The 18,667-nt window shown below is 42.1% G+C and overlaps 1 protein-coding gene across 1 annotated transcript in view; it reads left to right on the top strand.

The window, feature by feature from the left end:
• Positions 1 to 18,667, top strand: part of N (neurogenic locus Notch protein) — a 247,721-nt gene that overhangs the window by 122,167 nt on the left and 106,887 nt on the right. The window contains exons 3-4 of the mRNA XM_065218825.1: positions 9,775 to 10,046; positions 10,132 to 10,333. Of these exons, the coding sequence (XP_065074897.1) occupies positions 9,775 to 10,046; positions 10,132 to 10,333 (474 nt within the window). The remainder of the gene's footprint in view (positions 1 to 9,774; positions 10,047 to 10,131; positions 10,334 to 18,667) is intronic.

Raw genomic sequence — 18,667 nt, 5'->3', positions numbered from 1 at the left:
TTAGTGCGTTCCAGGGATGCCAAATTTTAAATTATGTGAAGACATGTATTTTTCGCAGACATTTCATGTTTTGTGAAAACTTTTGAAGACATATGAAGGTATTTGGATTATAATGTAGATTTTGGAGCACACTCGGCATCTTTAAACAAATTTCTTCAAGTAAAACAATTTAGAATGATTACGAAGCTTGTAATACCGCAAAATGTTTTACAGCTTTGATTTTACAAATTTGCAATGCCCAAACATTATTTGAGTTCAAAATCTTGAAAAATTTTATACACTGATAGGCAAAATAAAGTGCCCACCCCATCATTTTTTGAATTTCTCTCATTTATTTGGTTCAAATTAAAGTAAATACACTGTAGTATTTTTTATATCTTATTCTTTATATTCTTTTTAAGTTTCACTTATAGAATACCAGATAAAAAGAAGAGACTGACTCGAAGAAAAAAAAATCAAAATGGGTGTAAAAAAGAACAGTGACAAAAAAAAGTGCCCACTGCATTTTAACTCCAGAAAACATAAAATAAAGTAAAAGAATACCAGCCTAATAGTTAATGTGTCCTCCTTTGGCCTTCAGGACCAGCTGCAGGCGCTTCGGCATGCTCTCCACTAGATTCTTCAGGTGCTGTGGATCTAGTTCTTCCCAGGCGCGCTCCAGGGCTTCAAAATAGTTATTTTTATTGGTAACACCAGTTTTGTCAACCCTGGCATCGAGAATCGCCCACAAATTCTCGATGGGGTTGAGGTCCGGGCTTTGTGGAGGCCATTCCAGTGGTTTAATTCGACATGACCGGAAGAAAGACTTAGTCTTCTTGGCAGTATGCTTCGGATCGTTGTCCTGCTGGAATACGAATTTCTCCTCAAGGCCCGTCTGGATCAGCGAAACTTCCAGATTTTCCCGCAGGATGTCGATGTAGGAATCTGCCGTCATTATCCCGTCGATTTTCACCAGGCTTCCCACTCCACCCCACGAAAAGCACCCCCAGACCATCACATTTCCTCCTCCATGCTTCACCGTGCCTTGTATGTGGCGCTCCTGAAGCTCCTCACCCGATCTACACCACACACGAACCCGTCGCTTCCGGTTGAACAGTTCGAATTTTGATTCGTCCGTCCAGAGAACCGTTTTCCAGAACTCTAGGGGCTTATCAGCATGCTCCTTAGCAAACTTAAGCCGTTTGACTTTGTTTGCCTTGCTGATAAATGGGCGCTTCCGAGCAACTTTGCTGTTCAACCCCTGTGCTACGAGACGGCGACGAACAGTTCGACTGGAAACTGTTAGCTGAAGAGCCTCCTGGATCTCGCGGACAGTTACCTTCGGGTTCTTCTTCACTTCACGCATGATCTTGGTGTCCGTTCTCGCATCCGTTTTGCGCATCCTGCCTCTGCCAGGGCGATCCACCACTGATCCGAACGATTTCATTTTCTGCAGAATTTTCCCGACCGCTGTTTTGCTGATATTGTACTTCCTAGCGACAGACCGGTGCGATTCACCGTTTTGCACATCACGAACAACCAATTTTCGGATACACACGGGAATTGCTTTCGAAATCACTACGTCCTCCATTTTTTTCAACTGATTCAAATGCGATCACGTGTACAAATGCACCAGTTCCACCCGTTTGCTTCAATACATGTCAAACTTTCAAAACAAAAACAATCGAGGGGTTTTCCGATGGAAACTTATCGAAAACATACCGATTTTTGAAGTGGGCACTTTTTTTTGTCACTGTTTTCTTTTTCAATCCAAATTGATTTTCTTTTACTTCAAGTAAAACTTTATATTTTCAGTATTCCATAGGTGTAACTTTAAAAGAATAATAAAGGTAAGACATCGAAACAGACTACGGTGTGTTTATTTGAATTTGAACCAAATAAATGAGAGAAATTTCAAAAATGATGGGGTGGGCACTTTATTTTGCCTATCAGTGTAGTTCCGGAATAAAGTTCCATAAATTTGATTTATTTTAAGTTAGCAATGTTCAAAAGTTCAGCATTTTTTTAAACAATCCGTGTTCCAGAATTATAAAAAAATACTCCACGTTCGAGATATGCATATAAGATCACATATTGTTTAAATCCAGAATTTTCAAATAAATGATAGGCTTAGAAACTTGAACTCCATCTTAAAAGCTCTTCTATAAGCTTGTGAATTTAAACATTTTCTGAAGTCTCAGATTTGTATGTTTTTCCTAAATGTGGATCTTGATTTTTTTTCTGTGTGATAAATTTTGATAGTGGCGTCAGTGGTGTAGTGGTAAGCATGACTGCCTCTCACCCCAAAAAGCCTGGGTTCAATCCCAGTCGGCACCGCCGGGATTTTCTGAGGCACAAAATCTTGGATCACGAGAGCAGGAAAGTAAAGCCGTTGGTCTCTGGTCCATGAGTTGATGGGTCGATAGGTAGGATCCAGGTGTTGGAGCTGACTCCCTGGCGTCGGTAGCATTGGAACTCAGTACGAGAAACAAGATCGACGGAAAACTAATCAAGGAATTTTGATAATCTGGATTATCTTAAAACCTTTCACAGGATTTCTCTGGGGTTTTCTCAATCATTTCTTCAAAATCATCTAATAATTTGGACTATTTTTCATTATTATTGAGATTTTTAGCCAGTTGTCTCGTTCATCTCATAACAATTGGGACTCCCTCTGGTATTCCCACATAATTTTCTTCAAACCAATTAAGGAGTTCTCTACAAATAGTTATTGAAATTCACTCTGCAGTTTGCCCGGAACTCTAGTAGCTGTCGCAGTTCCTTAAGATTCTCATTAGAATTCTCCAGAACATTTTTGATGAATTCTTCAAAACTTGTTCTTCAGAACTTACATTGAATTCCATTTTCAGTTTCCTTGCAGTTCGCCTAGGAATTGTATTGGAATAGACCATGGAATTCCTTTCAACCCAAGTAACATTACAAGTTTTATTGAGGTTTTTAAGCATGCTACAAGTCTAAATCATGGTCTACAGAACCCTCATTAAACCAAAATTGTTACTTGGGAAGCTCTCCTCTTTTCTTGGTACCATCCTTAGAATTTCCATCGGATTCTCCTCATAATTCTCCTGAAATTCTACTCAGAACTACCTCCTTAGACTTTGCTTTAAGTGCTCGTTTCAATTTCTTTAGAACTCTTCTAATCCTCTTGGTATTCTAGTCAGAGTTCCCATGGAATTCTCTTCACAATTCTTATAAAATTCTTCTTAGCTCAACTGTAATTCCCATTCTCAATTCCTATTCCATATTCCTTGGCATTCCCTAAGTTTTCTCATGTTTTGAAATGCCGTTGAATTTCTCCCTAGAATTCCCTGGGAATGCTCACAGAAGCAGGGCTCTATATTTTCGAAGCTCTAAAATGAACTCGAGTTTTGTGTCTTTCATACAACGTGTTCAACGCATAATTTCTATAACACCTAGCCTAGACTATCAGCACGAAACGAAAATGAAAAAGAAGCACGCTTAGAACGAAAGCCGGCTGTGGATTTTCTCGTCGTTGCTTTGATCACCACTTTCAATGGTTACTTTCGAGTTGAAACGAAAATCTCATTATTACTTTCAATCCTCAATTTCACCGACACTCTGCCACCGCTCTTTCAATTTGTTTAGTATGCGTTATGTCCCGTCTTATGGGGGTACACTTTGTGAAAACCGAAAATAGAACATGTAACACAATTATGAAAGATTTTGAACGTTAATAACTCAGCTGCCTCTGGACCAATTTCAATAATTTTATCACCAAACGATCAGAAATATTCCTACACATAAGTTGATTCAAGACAATATCATTTAAAAAAATGTCACTATTGAAAAATGCACGAATGTGCAACTGTTGCTATGATAATTAAAATTATCACCGATTGCCTGCGAAAAGCGATCTCTCTATCACAGATTTCAAAGTTGAATTACATCCGGTCTCACCAAACGGTGTTTATTCAATCACCACGTGGTGAGTGGTGGTGTTCTCCAGTACACAACGAAAGGCTCCTCGCAAGCAGCTAGCGATCAAGGCTGACCTGAACCGCTGATCGGATTCAGTTTCAATTATCGTGTGTGGTGATGTCAGGTCGTCGGCATCAGCAGCAGCAGCAGCAGCGCCTTCGGCACGAGGCGTTGAACATTGTTCTGCAGTACACAATGAAAGGCTGCCTGCAAGCAGCGAGCTGCAGCCCACATGAGCATCCATATAAGGAAGAAGAAGCCGCACCGCTATTGATCGGAATCAGTAGCTCTTCGTGAGTTTCTGTGGGCCATCTATGTCAAGCGCGTCGTACAAACAGAGAGAACCCCGCTCAAATTCCTATTCCTACTCAAAACACACGCTCCTGCTGCAGTTAACAAATAAGATTTATTCTATAAGACCACGTAGTCCTACCATAGAGGTAACTCTAAGACCAGAAGGTCCCGAAGATACGTGCTCAACTTTTTGGCTCAGCTCTGGTACTATCTTCGGTCCCAAGCTAATCGATGCACCCCTCGAATAATAAGAAAATCCATGAACCTCTCATTTTATCTGTCAAAATTTCATTGAAAATCAAAACAAACATAGTGTAGTACTAGAATTTCGACTAGAATGGGATACGTTAATCGTTTGCATGGGACCAATAGGCTAGTCAAGCAGTAAGCCAATTTGAAATCGTTAGTTTCGTATTGATTGTTAGTCCTACGTCGCCATTGCGTACAACCCCATAGGGACATCCCTCTTGTAGTTTTTTTTTTAGATAAATATGTGGATGGACGATAAATTAAACATATTACAAGTAATATTCAAGTGTTTTCACGTGAGAAATGCTTTGAATATATATTTTAATTTTCTGTCATATACGTCATGAAACCTCTGTTGATGTGTTTCATGAAAGACGAAACTACCAAAGTCAAGCGCACTTTCGCTTGTCCGCTCCACTGAAGCTTGAAAGAAAGACGAATGAAGCGACGGGAGAAAGGATGACAAACGATTGAAAATTTGTTTGTAGACGCCGACTCAGGTGCTAGAATGATGCGAAGCTGCTCGACTTCCGACAGAAAAAGAAAACTGACAGTCTCTTCGTCACATCGATTTTGTCGATTGAAGCTGATATTGTGACGCGCTGCTCAGAATTTCCTTGAAAATTCCCTCGGAATTCTCCTTAGAATTCAATTGAAGCTGTCCTCAGAATTACCTGAGAATTATACCCAGAACTCCCTTGGAAATCTCTGGAACATTTACCAGAAATCAAGAGGTAATAATTTCTAAGTGTGTAAGCCCTGCTTCTGGCTACACCCATGATTATGAACAATGCCATCAATTAAAAAAAAGAATGAAACATTGAAAGCCTTCTCCCGCTTTCCAAGTTGAAATATAACGGTGAAGACATCTTATTCGATCTTATTGAAAACTTTTTCTCAAAACACCTGGCATCCCTGGTGCGTTCCTTTATTTAACAAGGTTCGCTGTGGTCAGTTCTACGGGTTTATCCGTAGATCTACGGATTTTTGGATTTACTACGCATCTACGGATCCACCATAACATTCAATGGATTTTCCTGATTTTTTAAAAAGTGCCGAAGAAATTCTACGGAATCTCAAAATTTTGGCTCACCCCCCGCTCGCTCAACACCCCCGCTGATTGGTGGGTTTTGGGAAATGAGCATTAGATTTTGTATTGCCGATAGCAGTGCAACGTCAAAATATATGAACTGAGAAAGCAATTGAGTAATAGTTTCCACCAGGCAGTGATGGCATAATCATTAGCAAATTGATATTTTCCGCTCTCATATGCTCTCAATATCACGCGTGATATTGGAGCAAAATATCATGCTTGATATTGATTTTTCAAGCTCCTTTGATATTGCGAGACTATTCACAACGTGTACAGTTGAAGCTAAGAGTTAACGCGACGCAAAAATGATTCCGCTGCACCTCGTTTGCTTAGAAAGAGAATGCTATCACTTTTTGTTTTCACCGATGGCAGACACGAACTGACTACTGCCAGCCGTTATGGAAGCTTCGGTTGCATTCGGGTGTAAATCAAAAATCATGAGACACAGTTTGGTGAGATTTGCAGCTGGTGAGTTTGTTAGGTTGATAATCTGAGCTTGCAATATCAACCGTAGTTGTTTACTTGTTGATTTTTCTCTACGAAAATCAAGCGTGATCTTGTTCTTTGGTGAGATTGGATTTTCAATTTTTTCCCAACACTGGTTCTCACCATCAAATCCGACAGATGTCGCCTCACCTGTGGTCGATAAATCAGTTTTGCGGTATGGAGATTTTCGAAAAATCGTCGATTCTTCTTCAAACCAATTTCATATAAGTAGGCTGATTTGACAGCGCGTCTTTTTTTCCCTTGATTTGTTTTCCGTCGATCATGTTTTCCGTGCTGTGCACCAATGCTACCGACGCCAGGGAGGCAGCTCCCACACCTGGACCCTACCTATCGACCCATCAACTCATGAACCGGGGACCAACGGCTTTACTTCTCTTCCCAAGGAAGGCGTGATCAGAGATTTTATGCCTCAGAACTGGGACTGGGATTGAATCAAGGCCTGCTGGGGTGAGAGGTAATCACTCTTACCACTACACCACCGGTGCCGCTGACAGCACGTCCACCCCCAGTATGAAACACCTAATTCTAGATAAACATTTCAAGAGGTCCTATCTGCATTGATCGATTCTCTTCATCGACTTTCTCTTTCGTTAGTAACATTCCCCGTTGTGTTTGACGTTTTGGATGCTAGATAAGAACCTTCTTGATCAAACTAAGTGGCAAAAATAGAACGAAATCTGTTTGCATAGCCGTGGTTATCAAAGGAGAAAGTCGATGAAGAGAATCGATCAAAGCAGATAGGACATTTTGAAATGTTGTTTTGCAACCAGTGTTGCGATCCGTGGGGATTGCGAAATTTTGGAATATTTTTAATAAGATTATTGTCCTACAATTTAGTAAAATCCATCACATTTTACCAGCATGTGGTGTTTAGTGAACGAAGCTTGACTTGACTGCCTGCAAGACTCTTCCAATTCGCGGTTCGGCAAAAATTTCCAATTATAACTAACGCAGCGGAAACAAATTTACCTACCTACGGATCGTACTCCACGAAAAGTTAACAACACTGACTGTGAGTTGCTTTGTTTACACGTGGAACTGCGTTGTGTTGTACAGTCGCCTCTCTGTGGCCGTTAAGTCGAGAGAGCCTTTTTCATCCGGCCGCTTTGTCCCGGTTGCCGCTGCGTGGAAACTCGCGACGTGGCATTCTCCCATCACCGGGCTCCCGGATCGCCATAAAATCATAATTTTCTGTAATTCCTCGCACCCTGAACCCCAGCGTTCGGCTAGAAAATCCACTGGAGACAGAGAGGAAGTATTATCTAATGGCGCAAAACAACAATGAGGCCAATTTGCTTCGGCCCAGTTGGTGGCAAGTCGAACTTCTTCCTCCAGCTTGATAATGCCATTATCCGCCGCCCAGCAGCAACCATCGGCATCATCATCTTCATCATCATCGTCGTCGGTCGTAGACGTAATCGGCTCCGCCTTGCCGCCCTACACCACCACGTTAGAGTTTTACGATTATTGCCTGCAATGATATTGTTATTGTTATTTGAGGTCCATTATAATCTTCCACCACGAATGGGCTCTTTCTTTGTTCTGACGCTTAGGCAGCAACTGCTCCAAAGTGTTACTTTTTGACTTCGGTTATGTAGATTAGAGTTTCGCTTTTGCATGGCGACCCAGCCCGATCCCATTCTTGGCTGCGGTTTCCTCTCTTGATCGGGTTTGGTCTCACATTACGTCGTTTCTTCGGGGATATTCAATCCGTCTGGGATCGGGTCCGCTTTGCAAGAAGGCATCAGCAAAAAATAAAAACAAATATCGGTTCGCTCAAGGTCTGGAACCGCAAAGTTCCATTATCGCTTGCTTGCTCGCCCGGGAGTCGATGAACGTTGAAGAACTGACAGCAGACCGGAGAAAAATTGCGCTCATAAATATCATTTTCACATCATCGCCCTGCGACGACAAATCGTCGAGAAACCGCAATTTACTCCCTTTCCATTCATCGTTCGATCTGAAAAGCGCTCAAGAGAAGACCAATCCGGGTCGGATTTGGTTTTATGGGCCTCGTTTTTGATCGATCGTTATCAAGCACGAGACCCCTGCTTGGCAACTATGTATGCTCTGTTCGTCAAAATCGTGATCGCGTCTTCTCGAGTTGGAAATGTCAAAAAAAAAGCAGTGCGCTTGTTTACCTTTTAGCACAGGGGGAGAAAGTCTCTTGCTAGCGTAATCGATTTCAGTACACTAACGACGAATATGACACGAAAGAGGGTGGTGGGAAAACGAGACTCTCATTAGAGCGCCTAGATCGATTGACGCCATTTGTCATCGGGAACCCGGCTGTAGTCCGTATTCATATTATCTAATGAGTTTCTGAGCTGTCATCGCCACCGGCGAAACCATGCTAAGCTGCAGTGTGGGACCCCCAAAGGGGGAAGACAGATTCGCACCTGTTTCGGGATGACTTCCGGACCCCGGGAGAAGAGCATGCATGCAGATGACCCACTCCTGTCTGCATTCCAGTTTGCCTGCCAACCCCGGGGGTCACACGATTTGCTTGCCATCTTGGCGAAGCGACAGAGGGTCCCAACCCGAGGCGTGACTCGCTGCCGCACTGCGCCTACTTTTCGCCGCTAAGCGGAGCAGCTCATTTTGTCATTAAAATCATGTGTTTACTGCTCTGAATTGCTCCTCATCTGCTCTGCTCTACTCGTTCGTTCGTTCGTTCATTTGTCCCTTGCCGGTGAAAGAGAGTTGTTTTCCTCGTTAAAATTACATACACAAACAAGCCCGAAAATTGTCCGGCCGCTGCTTCGTGGTGAGCGATCTAACGTGGAAGACGTTTTGCGGCTCTTGGTGCTCGCCTCGCTCTCTATGGGAAACGATAAAAAAGAAATTACGGATTCAGCTTCTTTCTCCTGCTCCGCTCCGCTCCACGCTCCCCAATGCACGCGAGGCTGGTTTTCGCACACATTGCAAACGCATGGGAGAAGACGACGAAGAGCAGGAGGAGGAGGGAGAGCAAAAAAAAACACGAGACAAACAGCAATTTCTCAATCATCTGAAACGCGCGCGACCGATCAGTTTTCTCATTCTCACACTTTGTGGCCTCTGAGAAATTGGTTCGATTGGCTCGTCGTCGTCGTCGTCGGTAGCGGCAGTTCCTGAGCTGGACCAAAATGGAGCTAAAATTATCTCACGCTCGGGTCGAGATTTGTGCGGCTTCTGCGAATCCTCCGCAGATCGTTTACATTCGTCAACATTTTGACAAATGAACGATAAGTATGCGCCTAACTACGCCCGAAACGATCAGAACGGTCACTCCGCGCTGCGGTGGAATCAAACGCGTGGCTAATGGCCGCGAGGAATTAGATTTGCAACGGTGTTTTGCTTCCATTAGTCGCAGCACGAAGCCCCTCATTTTCGGGCGACCAACCGGCCATCAATTCTTCGAAATCGATAGAGAACTAATCAGGCATCGCAGGAGTTTATCGCAGCGTGATGCGGCGACTCACTCTGGGCAGTTGATTAGATTCCGTGTCTGTTCCGCACTTCTTCGTGGAAGAATCTCTCACGTCGTCGTCTCCCGTACGTGGAGTTATGAAATTCATCGTCGTCGTCGTCACCATGGCTGCCGCCCTGTGTGGTCGCCATATTTTTCCCCTAGTTTATGTTTATGTGATAATTTTCGAAATTAATAACCATTTTTAACCTCTCTCTCTCTTTTCTTCTTTTCATTTCAGTTGTACGTCGCGATATACCGGTGAATTTTGTGAATTTCCGAATCCGTGTCACATCGGTGCGGGTCCTCGGTGTCAGAACGGGGGCACCTGTGAGGTGACGTCCCGCGATGGCATTCCGTCGTTTTCGTGTCGGTGTCCGATCGGTTTCACCGAGAGTTTGTGCGAAATTCCGGTGAAGAACGCGTGCGATTCGTCTCCGTGCAACAACGGCGGTACCTGCAAGCTGAAGTCCCTGAGCGAGTACACGTGCATGTGCGCCACCGGTTATTCGGGTAAGTGATGCGAACGCTTCTTTGACAGTTGTCCTTAATTTTCCTAACCTCACTTTTTTGTTTCGGGGTTTGTTTTCATTTGCAGGAAAATATTGCGACAAGCAGAATCTCTGCGCGTCGTCTCCGTGTCGCAACGGAGGCACTTGCACACTGTCCCCAAACGGGCATGTCAAGTGTATTTGCCCGAAGGGGTTCAAGGGTTCGACGTGCTCCGAGGACATCGAAGAGTGCATCAAGAACCCTTGCGTCAACGGTGGCAAGTGCGTCAACACACATGGATCCTACCAGTAAGTACCACCCAAATCAAAACATGACCAGATTTGACCGTAACCGTAATCGACGTTGACTGCTGATGTGATGGCTAGATTAGAACGGTAACTTGATCCAGCTACTCACTCACACACATGAGTCAGAGCTTGTTGAGGTCTTCATTATTCAGCTAGCGCTCGGCGGTTGATGATTACACTGTACGAGACACATTGAGGTTGATGATGATCCAAGAAATCATAAAAAAACGGCTTGCGCCATCACCGCGCCACCAACGTGACTGACGAAACCTAGAAGTTCTTCAGCTCCCCATCATCATCAACAACAACAACAACAACAGCAACAGCAACAGCAACAAGAAATGGTCATTTTCGCTCGCTACGTTTTGGGGTCTATTTTCGTGTGCCTATATAGGTACGAACACTCTGAACCAGAGCGAGGAGGTGCACCATATCCCCCCAAGAATGATGACTCTAAGTCAATGAACTATGAAAAAGTTACGAATTTGGTTAATCTGAAGAGCTCTCGGGTTCAGCGGAAAGAAGCAACAGCCGTGAGAGAGAGAGAGAGAGAGAGAGGGGGAGGTCGATGCTAAGTGTATGTTAATGTATTTTAATACGAGATGTAGCATGTTTCGTATCCAGCAGGCCCGAGCGGTCGAGATTTCGGACGAACGAGAAACACAACGAAATCCAAGAGGTACACGTTTTTTAATTTTACCTCACCTCCCAACCGGTGATTCCCTGGTTCCTTTTGAACCATTGGCATGAATTCCTTTTTGTATTTGTGTACGCTCCACTCCGTTCGAAAGGCTGACTGGACCCCGGCCGGCCGGTCGGTATGAAGAGAACTGGTTCGTTTTTATTGCAATCCGCAGCACTGCTGTGACTTCGACGATGATGATGATGATGATGATGAAATATTAGAGACTGCTCGTACTGAGAATTGAGACACGGCCAGGTTTTCGTTTCGGAAAAAAAGTTACATTTTACGAACTTGTCGCGCCGTAACTAGATCTTTCGATGGCCGAGGAGAAATCCGGGCAGTCCGAAAGATTAAAAAAAAAAAAAGGTTAATGAAAGCAGAAGATGCGTCATTTCTTCCTTTTGCGGTCGTAAATGTCCCAACCCAGAAACACCGTTTGGGCTTGAAGAGAGTCGTTGGATTGGGATTGTAATTATCCCCGTTGATGACATGGAATAAAAGACGAGAAACAACCGAGCTTATAAAAGAGGACATTTTTGCGGCATGATGCTCGACGACAACGGACAAATTAGAAGGCAATTTGGATTGGAATTTCGTTTTTTTTTTTTTTGGAACCGGATATCCGGAGGATTTTGGCAGCAGACTTGCTGAACACTTGTCCGTTAGACGCAACAAACTTAGCCCACAAACCTTATCTAAAATCTACAAAATGTCGAGTGTGAATCCAGGAAACTCAAACGATGAACGTAAAGGAAATTCTAGGTCAACTTCAAATGACTACAGCAGTTTTTAACCAAGAGAATGATTTCAAGTTCAAATTTATAGAATCTCCGGGACAAGACCTTGATAGCATTTCTAAAAGACTTCTGATGCAAACCTCTTCGGACAAATACCGAGTGCTTTGAGACTCCGAAGTCCAGGTGAATCTAGCGGCTAGTTCAGAGAACTCCAAGAAATCGTATCTGGGATCTGAACTTGTCTTGATCCAAAAATGTGCTAAGCCTTCCCTGCAAAGAAGCCTAAGTTGAGAGCAGGTTTAAGCTCGTGTAGCTCTCTAATGTCAGGAAGAAGAATACGTTTGTTCAAGAGCAGTGCTGCTGATCATTGGAATTTTGCAGAACTGCTTAATGATATGTTGTCTTTGCTAGAAGTTACTGAATCCTGAAGAAGACAACACAACAATCCAGAATACTCTTTTGCAATCCAAAGGGACTCCATCTATAAGTCCTGCGAACCTCGAGCAGGAACTCGCTGTAGATTCTCTGGGGAAAAAAATTGTTGGTGATTTAAGTCCATGCCATTTCATGAAGAATTTCAAGGGACTTCTAGGACACACTGAATTGATTTAAAAGAAACCCGGCCAATAATCCGCAAATTCACGATAATAATATATCTTAGTCGGTAAAGGTACGGTATTCGTATTACCAAGCCGGATGCGGCGGGTTCGATTCCCGGTCCGGTCGAGGAAATCTTTTGCATTGGTTGGCATAGAAATCTCTCAACTTAATGAGTTGAGAGCCGACAAAACACTCGCTACATAAGCGTAAAAAGCCCGGAATAAGAAGAAGAAGAAGAAGTAGGTTAAAACCTAAAGGTCTCCAGAGCATGTTGACAGGCATGTCTATAGGAACTTTAGGGCAAATTTAGTGGGAGTTAAGGGCGAAGACAAGTTAAAAGAAATATTAGAAAGATCGGATTTAGATCCAAAATTCAGCGAATTTGGACCAAAATACAGTCAACTCTCCACAACTCGAGAGTTGTAGAACGTTCACTGTAGTTCTAAACCATCCTAACAAATTCTCATAATGAATTTTGTAAAACTGCGTATCCTGATGAGGTTTTGTGGATCTTGGAAGTAAGTCCGGAGGACTTCCAAGAAGTCGCTGAATGGATCTCACAACAATTCAGAAGACTCCGTGACAAGGCCTGTGCTTCTCGAGAATGAGACTATGTAGACCCAGTAGAACCTGTGGACAAATTCATTCACCGTCGGTGGTGCAATGGCAACTCAGGCCGGGAAATACTTCAGGGTACAAATTTATAGGATTTCGAAAGTGAACCCCACGAATCCCCAATATAAGTTAAATTGAACAAACTTCAACCATATAGATGGTGCTTGGAGTGTGACCTGAAGATCCCCACGGCAATTATACCGTACTAAACAGGACAAGCCTTAACGACCTGCTACAATACAAGGCCACTTGGTTCAAACTAGTGTTTTCAACCCGAGAGGTCCGGGAAACAAATTCCGGGAATTCTGGCAAAATTCAAATTCATAGATTCCAGGACTCGCTTGAATTCCTGGGAAACACCATTTTCGTACAGAGACCACACTACACACACATTTTCCCATAAATTAGCCACACTACCCATTTACTAACTGGATTTACCGGAAGAAACTGGAAGATCTAGTACACACTTCCGGGGAAGGAGGCAAAAACTTCCGAGGGACGTTGAAAGAAATTTCCAGGCGAACTTGAAAAAGCTTCTCATGGAAATTGGAAAGTCAGAAGAAACTATTGGTGAAGTCAGAACAAACTTCGGAGGGAAGTTGGTAAAACAATCCAGAGAAATAGAAAGACGCTACCGGAGGGGACAACCGGATGAAACTTCCGGAGAAAGTAGGAAAACTTTTGGGAAAAGTTCGAACACAAGTTTCCGGACTAAGTTGCAAAAATCTTTAGTGCGAAGTTGGATAAGTATCAAGGCCAAGAAACTGACAAGCGAAGTCTCTTCGTAGACGCTTCCAGGCATGTTGTGAAAAATTCCCTGGGGAAGTTGCAAGAGACTTCCAGGAAAAGTTGAAAGGAATCTCGGGAAGTCAGAAAACACAAGCAAAGGCAGTCACAGCGATTTCTGGGGAAGCCGGAAGAAACTTCCAGAAGAATTCTTCCGTGAGAAGTCAGAAGTAACTTTCGGCTGGAAGCCAGAAGGACTTCAGAGCGAAGTTAGAAGATTCTGTTGCAAAGGAAAATTTGAAGAAATTTCCGGTAAGGTTGGAAGAAACCTTCTTGGAAATAAAATTAAAAGTCGGTCAAAATCATCAACGTGAAGTTGGAAATCTCCCGTAGGAAACCAGGGTGAATCAGTAGAAATATCTGAGGGGAATTCGTGCAAATATTCCGAGAGAAAATTAATTATTAAAAGTTATCGAATTTTGTTTTACGCTTCATAAGTCGACCGGCAGAAGATCTAATTCTGATGAATATGTAACTAGCAAAAATTATATCTGGTGTCTGGATAACCATATTTCCTCATTACCGGGAATTCCTGGGAAGAGCCATCAAATGTTTCCCGATTCCCGGTAACCAGAAATGGCCGCGAAATGGAAACACTAGTTTGAACTCTTAGACCCTTAAACACGACTTTGAGCTCCCCCTGAAAAGTCGCAGAAGTCCGCTGGATTTTTACCTTTCATTCAAACTTACTTCACACACGCCCTAGAGCTCTCCAGGACCAGTTCCAGAAGGTCACCACATTTGTTACTGAAGTTTTCTGGGCGCCAATGAAGTCACCAGAATCTGTTCATCGTTTTGATTATAGTAAACAACTCACACACGTCCTAGAACTCTCCAGAACCAGTCCCAGCCCAAGTAACATTGCAAGTTTTGTAGAGGTTTTAAAGCATTCTACAACCCTCATAAAACCAGAATTGTTACTTGGGAGAAGACCACTGGATTTGCCCCGAACTCTTCTTCAGAAGACCACCGGATTTGAGCTTTCCACTGAGTTCAACGGAACTGTTCTTCAAGTTCACTATACTATGATCCTCAATCATGCCTTAGAGCTCCCTCTGACCACTGGAATGGGGTCTTAAGTTCTCTAGTTTTTGGTACTGATCGACTGAGAAATGTATGAGCGTTGTTCAATATTGAAAAGCCATCCACAACGCTCACTAAGTTCTCTGGGGCTGCCTTTGAAGAACCTTGGATCTGTTCTAAAGCTTCTCAAGACCAGCTTCTCACAAAGGCCCTAGATCATTGGTGCCCAAACCCTTTTTTTTACCAAGGATGTATCTTTGATCTGTGTATTTACCAATCATTTCGCTCGAGATTGTCTCATCATAGAGATCTAAGCACCCTATGCGGCCCGCGGATCGCACTTTGGGTACAACGACGCTAGAGTCCACCGGATTGGTCTACAATGTCCTCTGAAGTGTCCTGAACCTGTCATCCACAAATTCAATTCAATAAGATCTTCACACGCGCCTCAGAGTTTTCCTGAGCCAGTCCTAGAAGAACACCAGATTAGTCTTTAAGCCGCTGGAGTACCCTGGATGTTTTCTTCAAGTGCACTTTACTAACACTTTCATACACATCCTACACCGCATGAAAAGTTAATGTAAATTTCTGCGGTGTATAGCGCACACATAGTTATCGCTAGATTTGGCTTAACTATACTCGCGACTTCATATAAATTTAAGCGCAATATCGTAATCGTTATAAACAATTTCGTTGTTTATGCCAACTAAAGCCAGTGATTTCATGATCATTAGCAAATTTATATTTTTCCGCTCTCATACGCTCACAATATCACGCGTGATATTGGACCAAAATATAATGTTCGATATTGATTTTACAAGCGCCTTTGATATTGCGAGACTATTCGCAACGTGTAAAGTTGAAGCTCTGAAGCTGGGTTTAGATAGGGCAAGTCAAATGATCAACTCAGTTGAATTCAATTGGCTTGAAAAGTTGAGCCTGGTTCAACTTTTTTCAATTCAAGTGAGTTGATCAAGTCAGTTGAATGGCATGGTTTACACGTTCAATTCGCGTTCAAGTCAGTTGAATTCAACTGACTTGATCAATTGACTTGCCCTATCTAAACCCAGCTTGAGAGTTGAATCGACGCAAAAATGATTCCGTTGCACCTCGTTTTCTTAGAAAGAGAAAGAATAATAATGTTCTCTCTTTTTTTTATCTTCACCGATGGCAGACACGAAGTGGCTGCTGCTAGCCGTTATGGAAGTTTCGGTTGCGTTCGGGTGTAAAGCAAAAATCATGGAACTCAATCTCACCACAGTTTGGAGATTTGCTGCTGGTGAGTTTTGTTAGCTTGATATTCCGAACTGCGAGATCACAGCTCGCAATATCAACCACAGTTGTGTGCTTGTTGATTTATGTCTACGAAAATCAAGCGTGATCGTGGGCTTTGGTGAGATTTGATTTATTTTATATTTTTCCAACACTGACTATAGCTCAAAATTAAACGAGTCGAGATTCAGAACTTTTTTCTATGCAGAGCTTTGATTCTGTGTAGTCCTTTGGATCTGAATCTGAAGTGCTAGAACTGTCCTCCAAATTCACATTATTAAGACCCACACACGCGTCCTAGTTTTTTTTTCCAGGAAACCGTTGGACTTGCCCCCGAAGACACTCTGGACCTATCTCGGAAGAGTCCCGAACCTGTCCTATATGGCACAAAGCTTAGCCGCATCAGTCTTGGAAGTTTTCTAGAACCTGGCCTTTCTCCAAGGTCCGGTATACCTTTAAAGGAAGCTCTGCCTTCATATCTGTCTCCGACGATCACCGCATCAATAGCTAATGTGAACTGAACCTGTCTTAACAGAATGTGATCAGTCATAGATGTACAGAAAACTTCGATTTAACTTTATTCGAGGATTCAGATGACTTGACGAAAGAACGTCTTCAATCAAGGACTACCGGGTAAAATTTGAAGACATCGAGAGACTTCCGGAAGGTCAGAAGAATTTTTAATGGATCTTCAAAGACCATCTATGGGTTGTTCAACTTACAGAGGATGTTCTGATGATTGCAAGTAAAAGTTTGAAAGAGTTCTACTGTTCTACGGAATGTTTCGTGGGGAGCTTCTAGAATACACATCAATTCTGGAGGTGTTCAAATAGATCCTAGTAGATGGGAAAATTCTATGAATTATATAGAACCTGATAATGGTTCCGAAGTCCTCTGGAACCTGCTCATGAAGCCCTCTTATCATATCTCCTAGGTTCACTGTGTCTGTCTTCAAAGCTGGATCTGTAATACATGGTTTCAGTAGTCGATTTTCAGATAACTTTCGTGAGTTGACCAGAGAACATCTACCAGATGGTATAAGAACTTTTGCGTAGTGTTCGAAGACTCCCAGAAACTTCTTTAACTCACAATACTCTTGGAACTCTTATCGTAACCTGAAACTCCCCTACTGCATAGTTTTGAGTAAAATGTTTTCAACATTTTAATCAAAACTCTCCTTAGGAATCCTAGTATGTATGGACTAGATTAGACTATGGACTATTAACCTCTCCTCCTGAGTCTATTTCTTTCGAAATTCTCATCAGAACACCCTTCAAATTCTGTTTGTAATTCTCTTTAAATTTTTCGTCAATATTCTCTTGGAATTATGCTTAAAACTCACTTGCTATCCACACATATCCACACAATCCTCATAAAATTCTACTCAGAATCATCTAGGCATTCTCTTTGAAGTTCTTTTCGTAACTCTCATAGACAGGAATGGAAATTCATTTGCATTCCTTTTGTGCATTCATTTACATTCATTTGCCCCTAACTTTTTTCATCAACAGAATTCCTCAAAATAATGTATGGAACTTTTGTAGGTTTTGCTATTACCTACAACTTTTGTAAACAACTCAAATCCGTATCTCTTAAGCATGACGAACCAGAACAGAAACGAACAGAAGCCGCTACTGTTTTTCAGTGAACGTATTTTACATTCACTGAAAAACAGTAACAAGTTCTGCCCGCTCTAATTCATGATGCATAAGAGATACAGATTTGAGTTATGGGCAAAAGTTGTAGCTATTATTAAAACCTACAAAAGCTCTATACATCATTTTGCGGAATGCTGTTGATGAAAAAAGTTAGAGGCAAATGAATGTAAATGAATGCATGAAATGAATGTAAAAGATTTTCCATGTCTGCTCATGGAACTATTCTAAGAATGATCCGTATTTTTTTTAATTCATCTCCGAATGCATTAGGGCATTTCTCAGAATTATCTTGAAATCCTGGCAAGAACTCCCTAGGGTGTTTACCTGAATTTTGAACTAATTGTTCTCAGAATTTCCCTCGAATTAACACTTTTAATTCCTTTTAAAACACCCGAAAAATTATAGGAATTCTCCTCAAAATTCTATGGAAATTTATTTAAATTGTTAGAGCCACTCACCCAAATGATCTATTCCTGGCCAGAAGCAAAAAAAAACACATTTTTTGCTAAAATTCGGCAATTTTGTATCTTGTAATTTTGTTTTTCAAAATGGCGTCTGTTATTTTTTTAATAAACTAGCACAAAAACGACAATTCTGATCGAAATGACGCCTGAGACAAAGTTGTAGAGCAAAATAATGTGTTTCTAGAAAAATTATGCACAGTAACTTTTTCAGCCATAATTTTAAGTAAAAATTCAAAAAAGTGTTCAAAACTTAAATTTCTTTAAATGTTCTTGTTAAATAATCCGGAAGCAGAATTGTAGTATTTTTAAATACTCAGTAGAGTTGTTTATTTTTGAAAGATAAACAACTTTGTCGAACGCATCAAGTCTCCATAATGTTAGATTTTGGCGCCATCTATGTGGATGAGAAAGATTGCTGAAGACACCAAGCCTCGGAAATGCTTATTACCTTTCATTTGATACTTTGATCTTTGAAATCGGCCCAGTGGTTCAAA

Source organism: Ochlerotatus camptorhynchus, unplaced genomic scaffold (assembly GCF_037179485.1).
Source record: "Ochlerotatus camptorhynchus isolate MF236.1 unplaced genomic scaffold, CSIRO-AGI_Acam_v1.1 ptg000094l, whole genome shotgun sequence".
Taxonomy (NCBI): domain Eukaryota; kingdom Metazoa; phylum Arthropoda; class Insecta; order Diptera; family Culicidae; genus Ochlerotatus; species Ochlerotatus camptorhynchus.
This window is presented reverse-complemented; position numbering and strand designations above follow the sequence as displayed.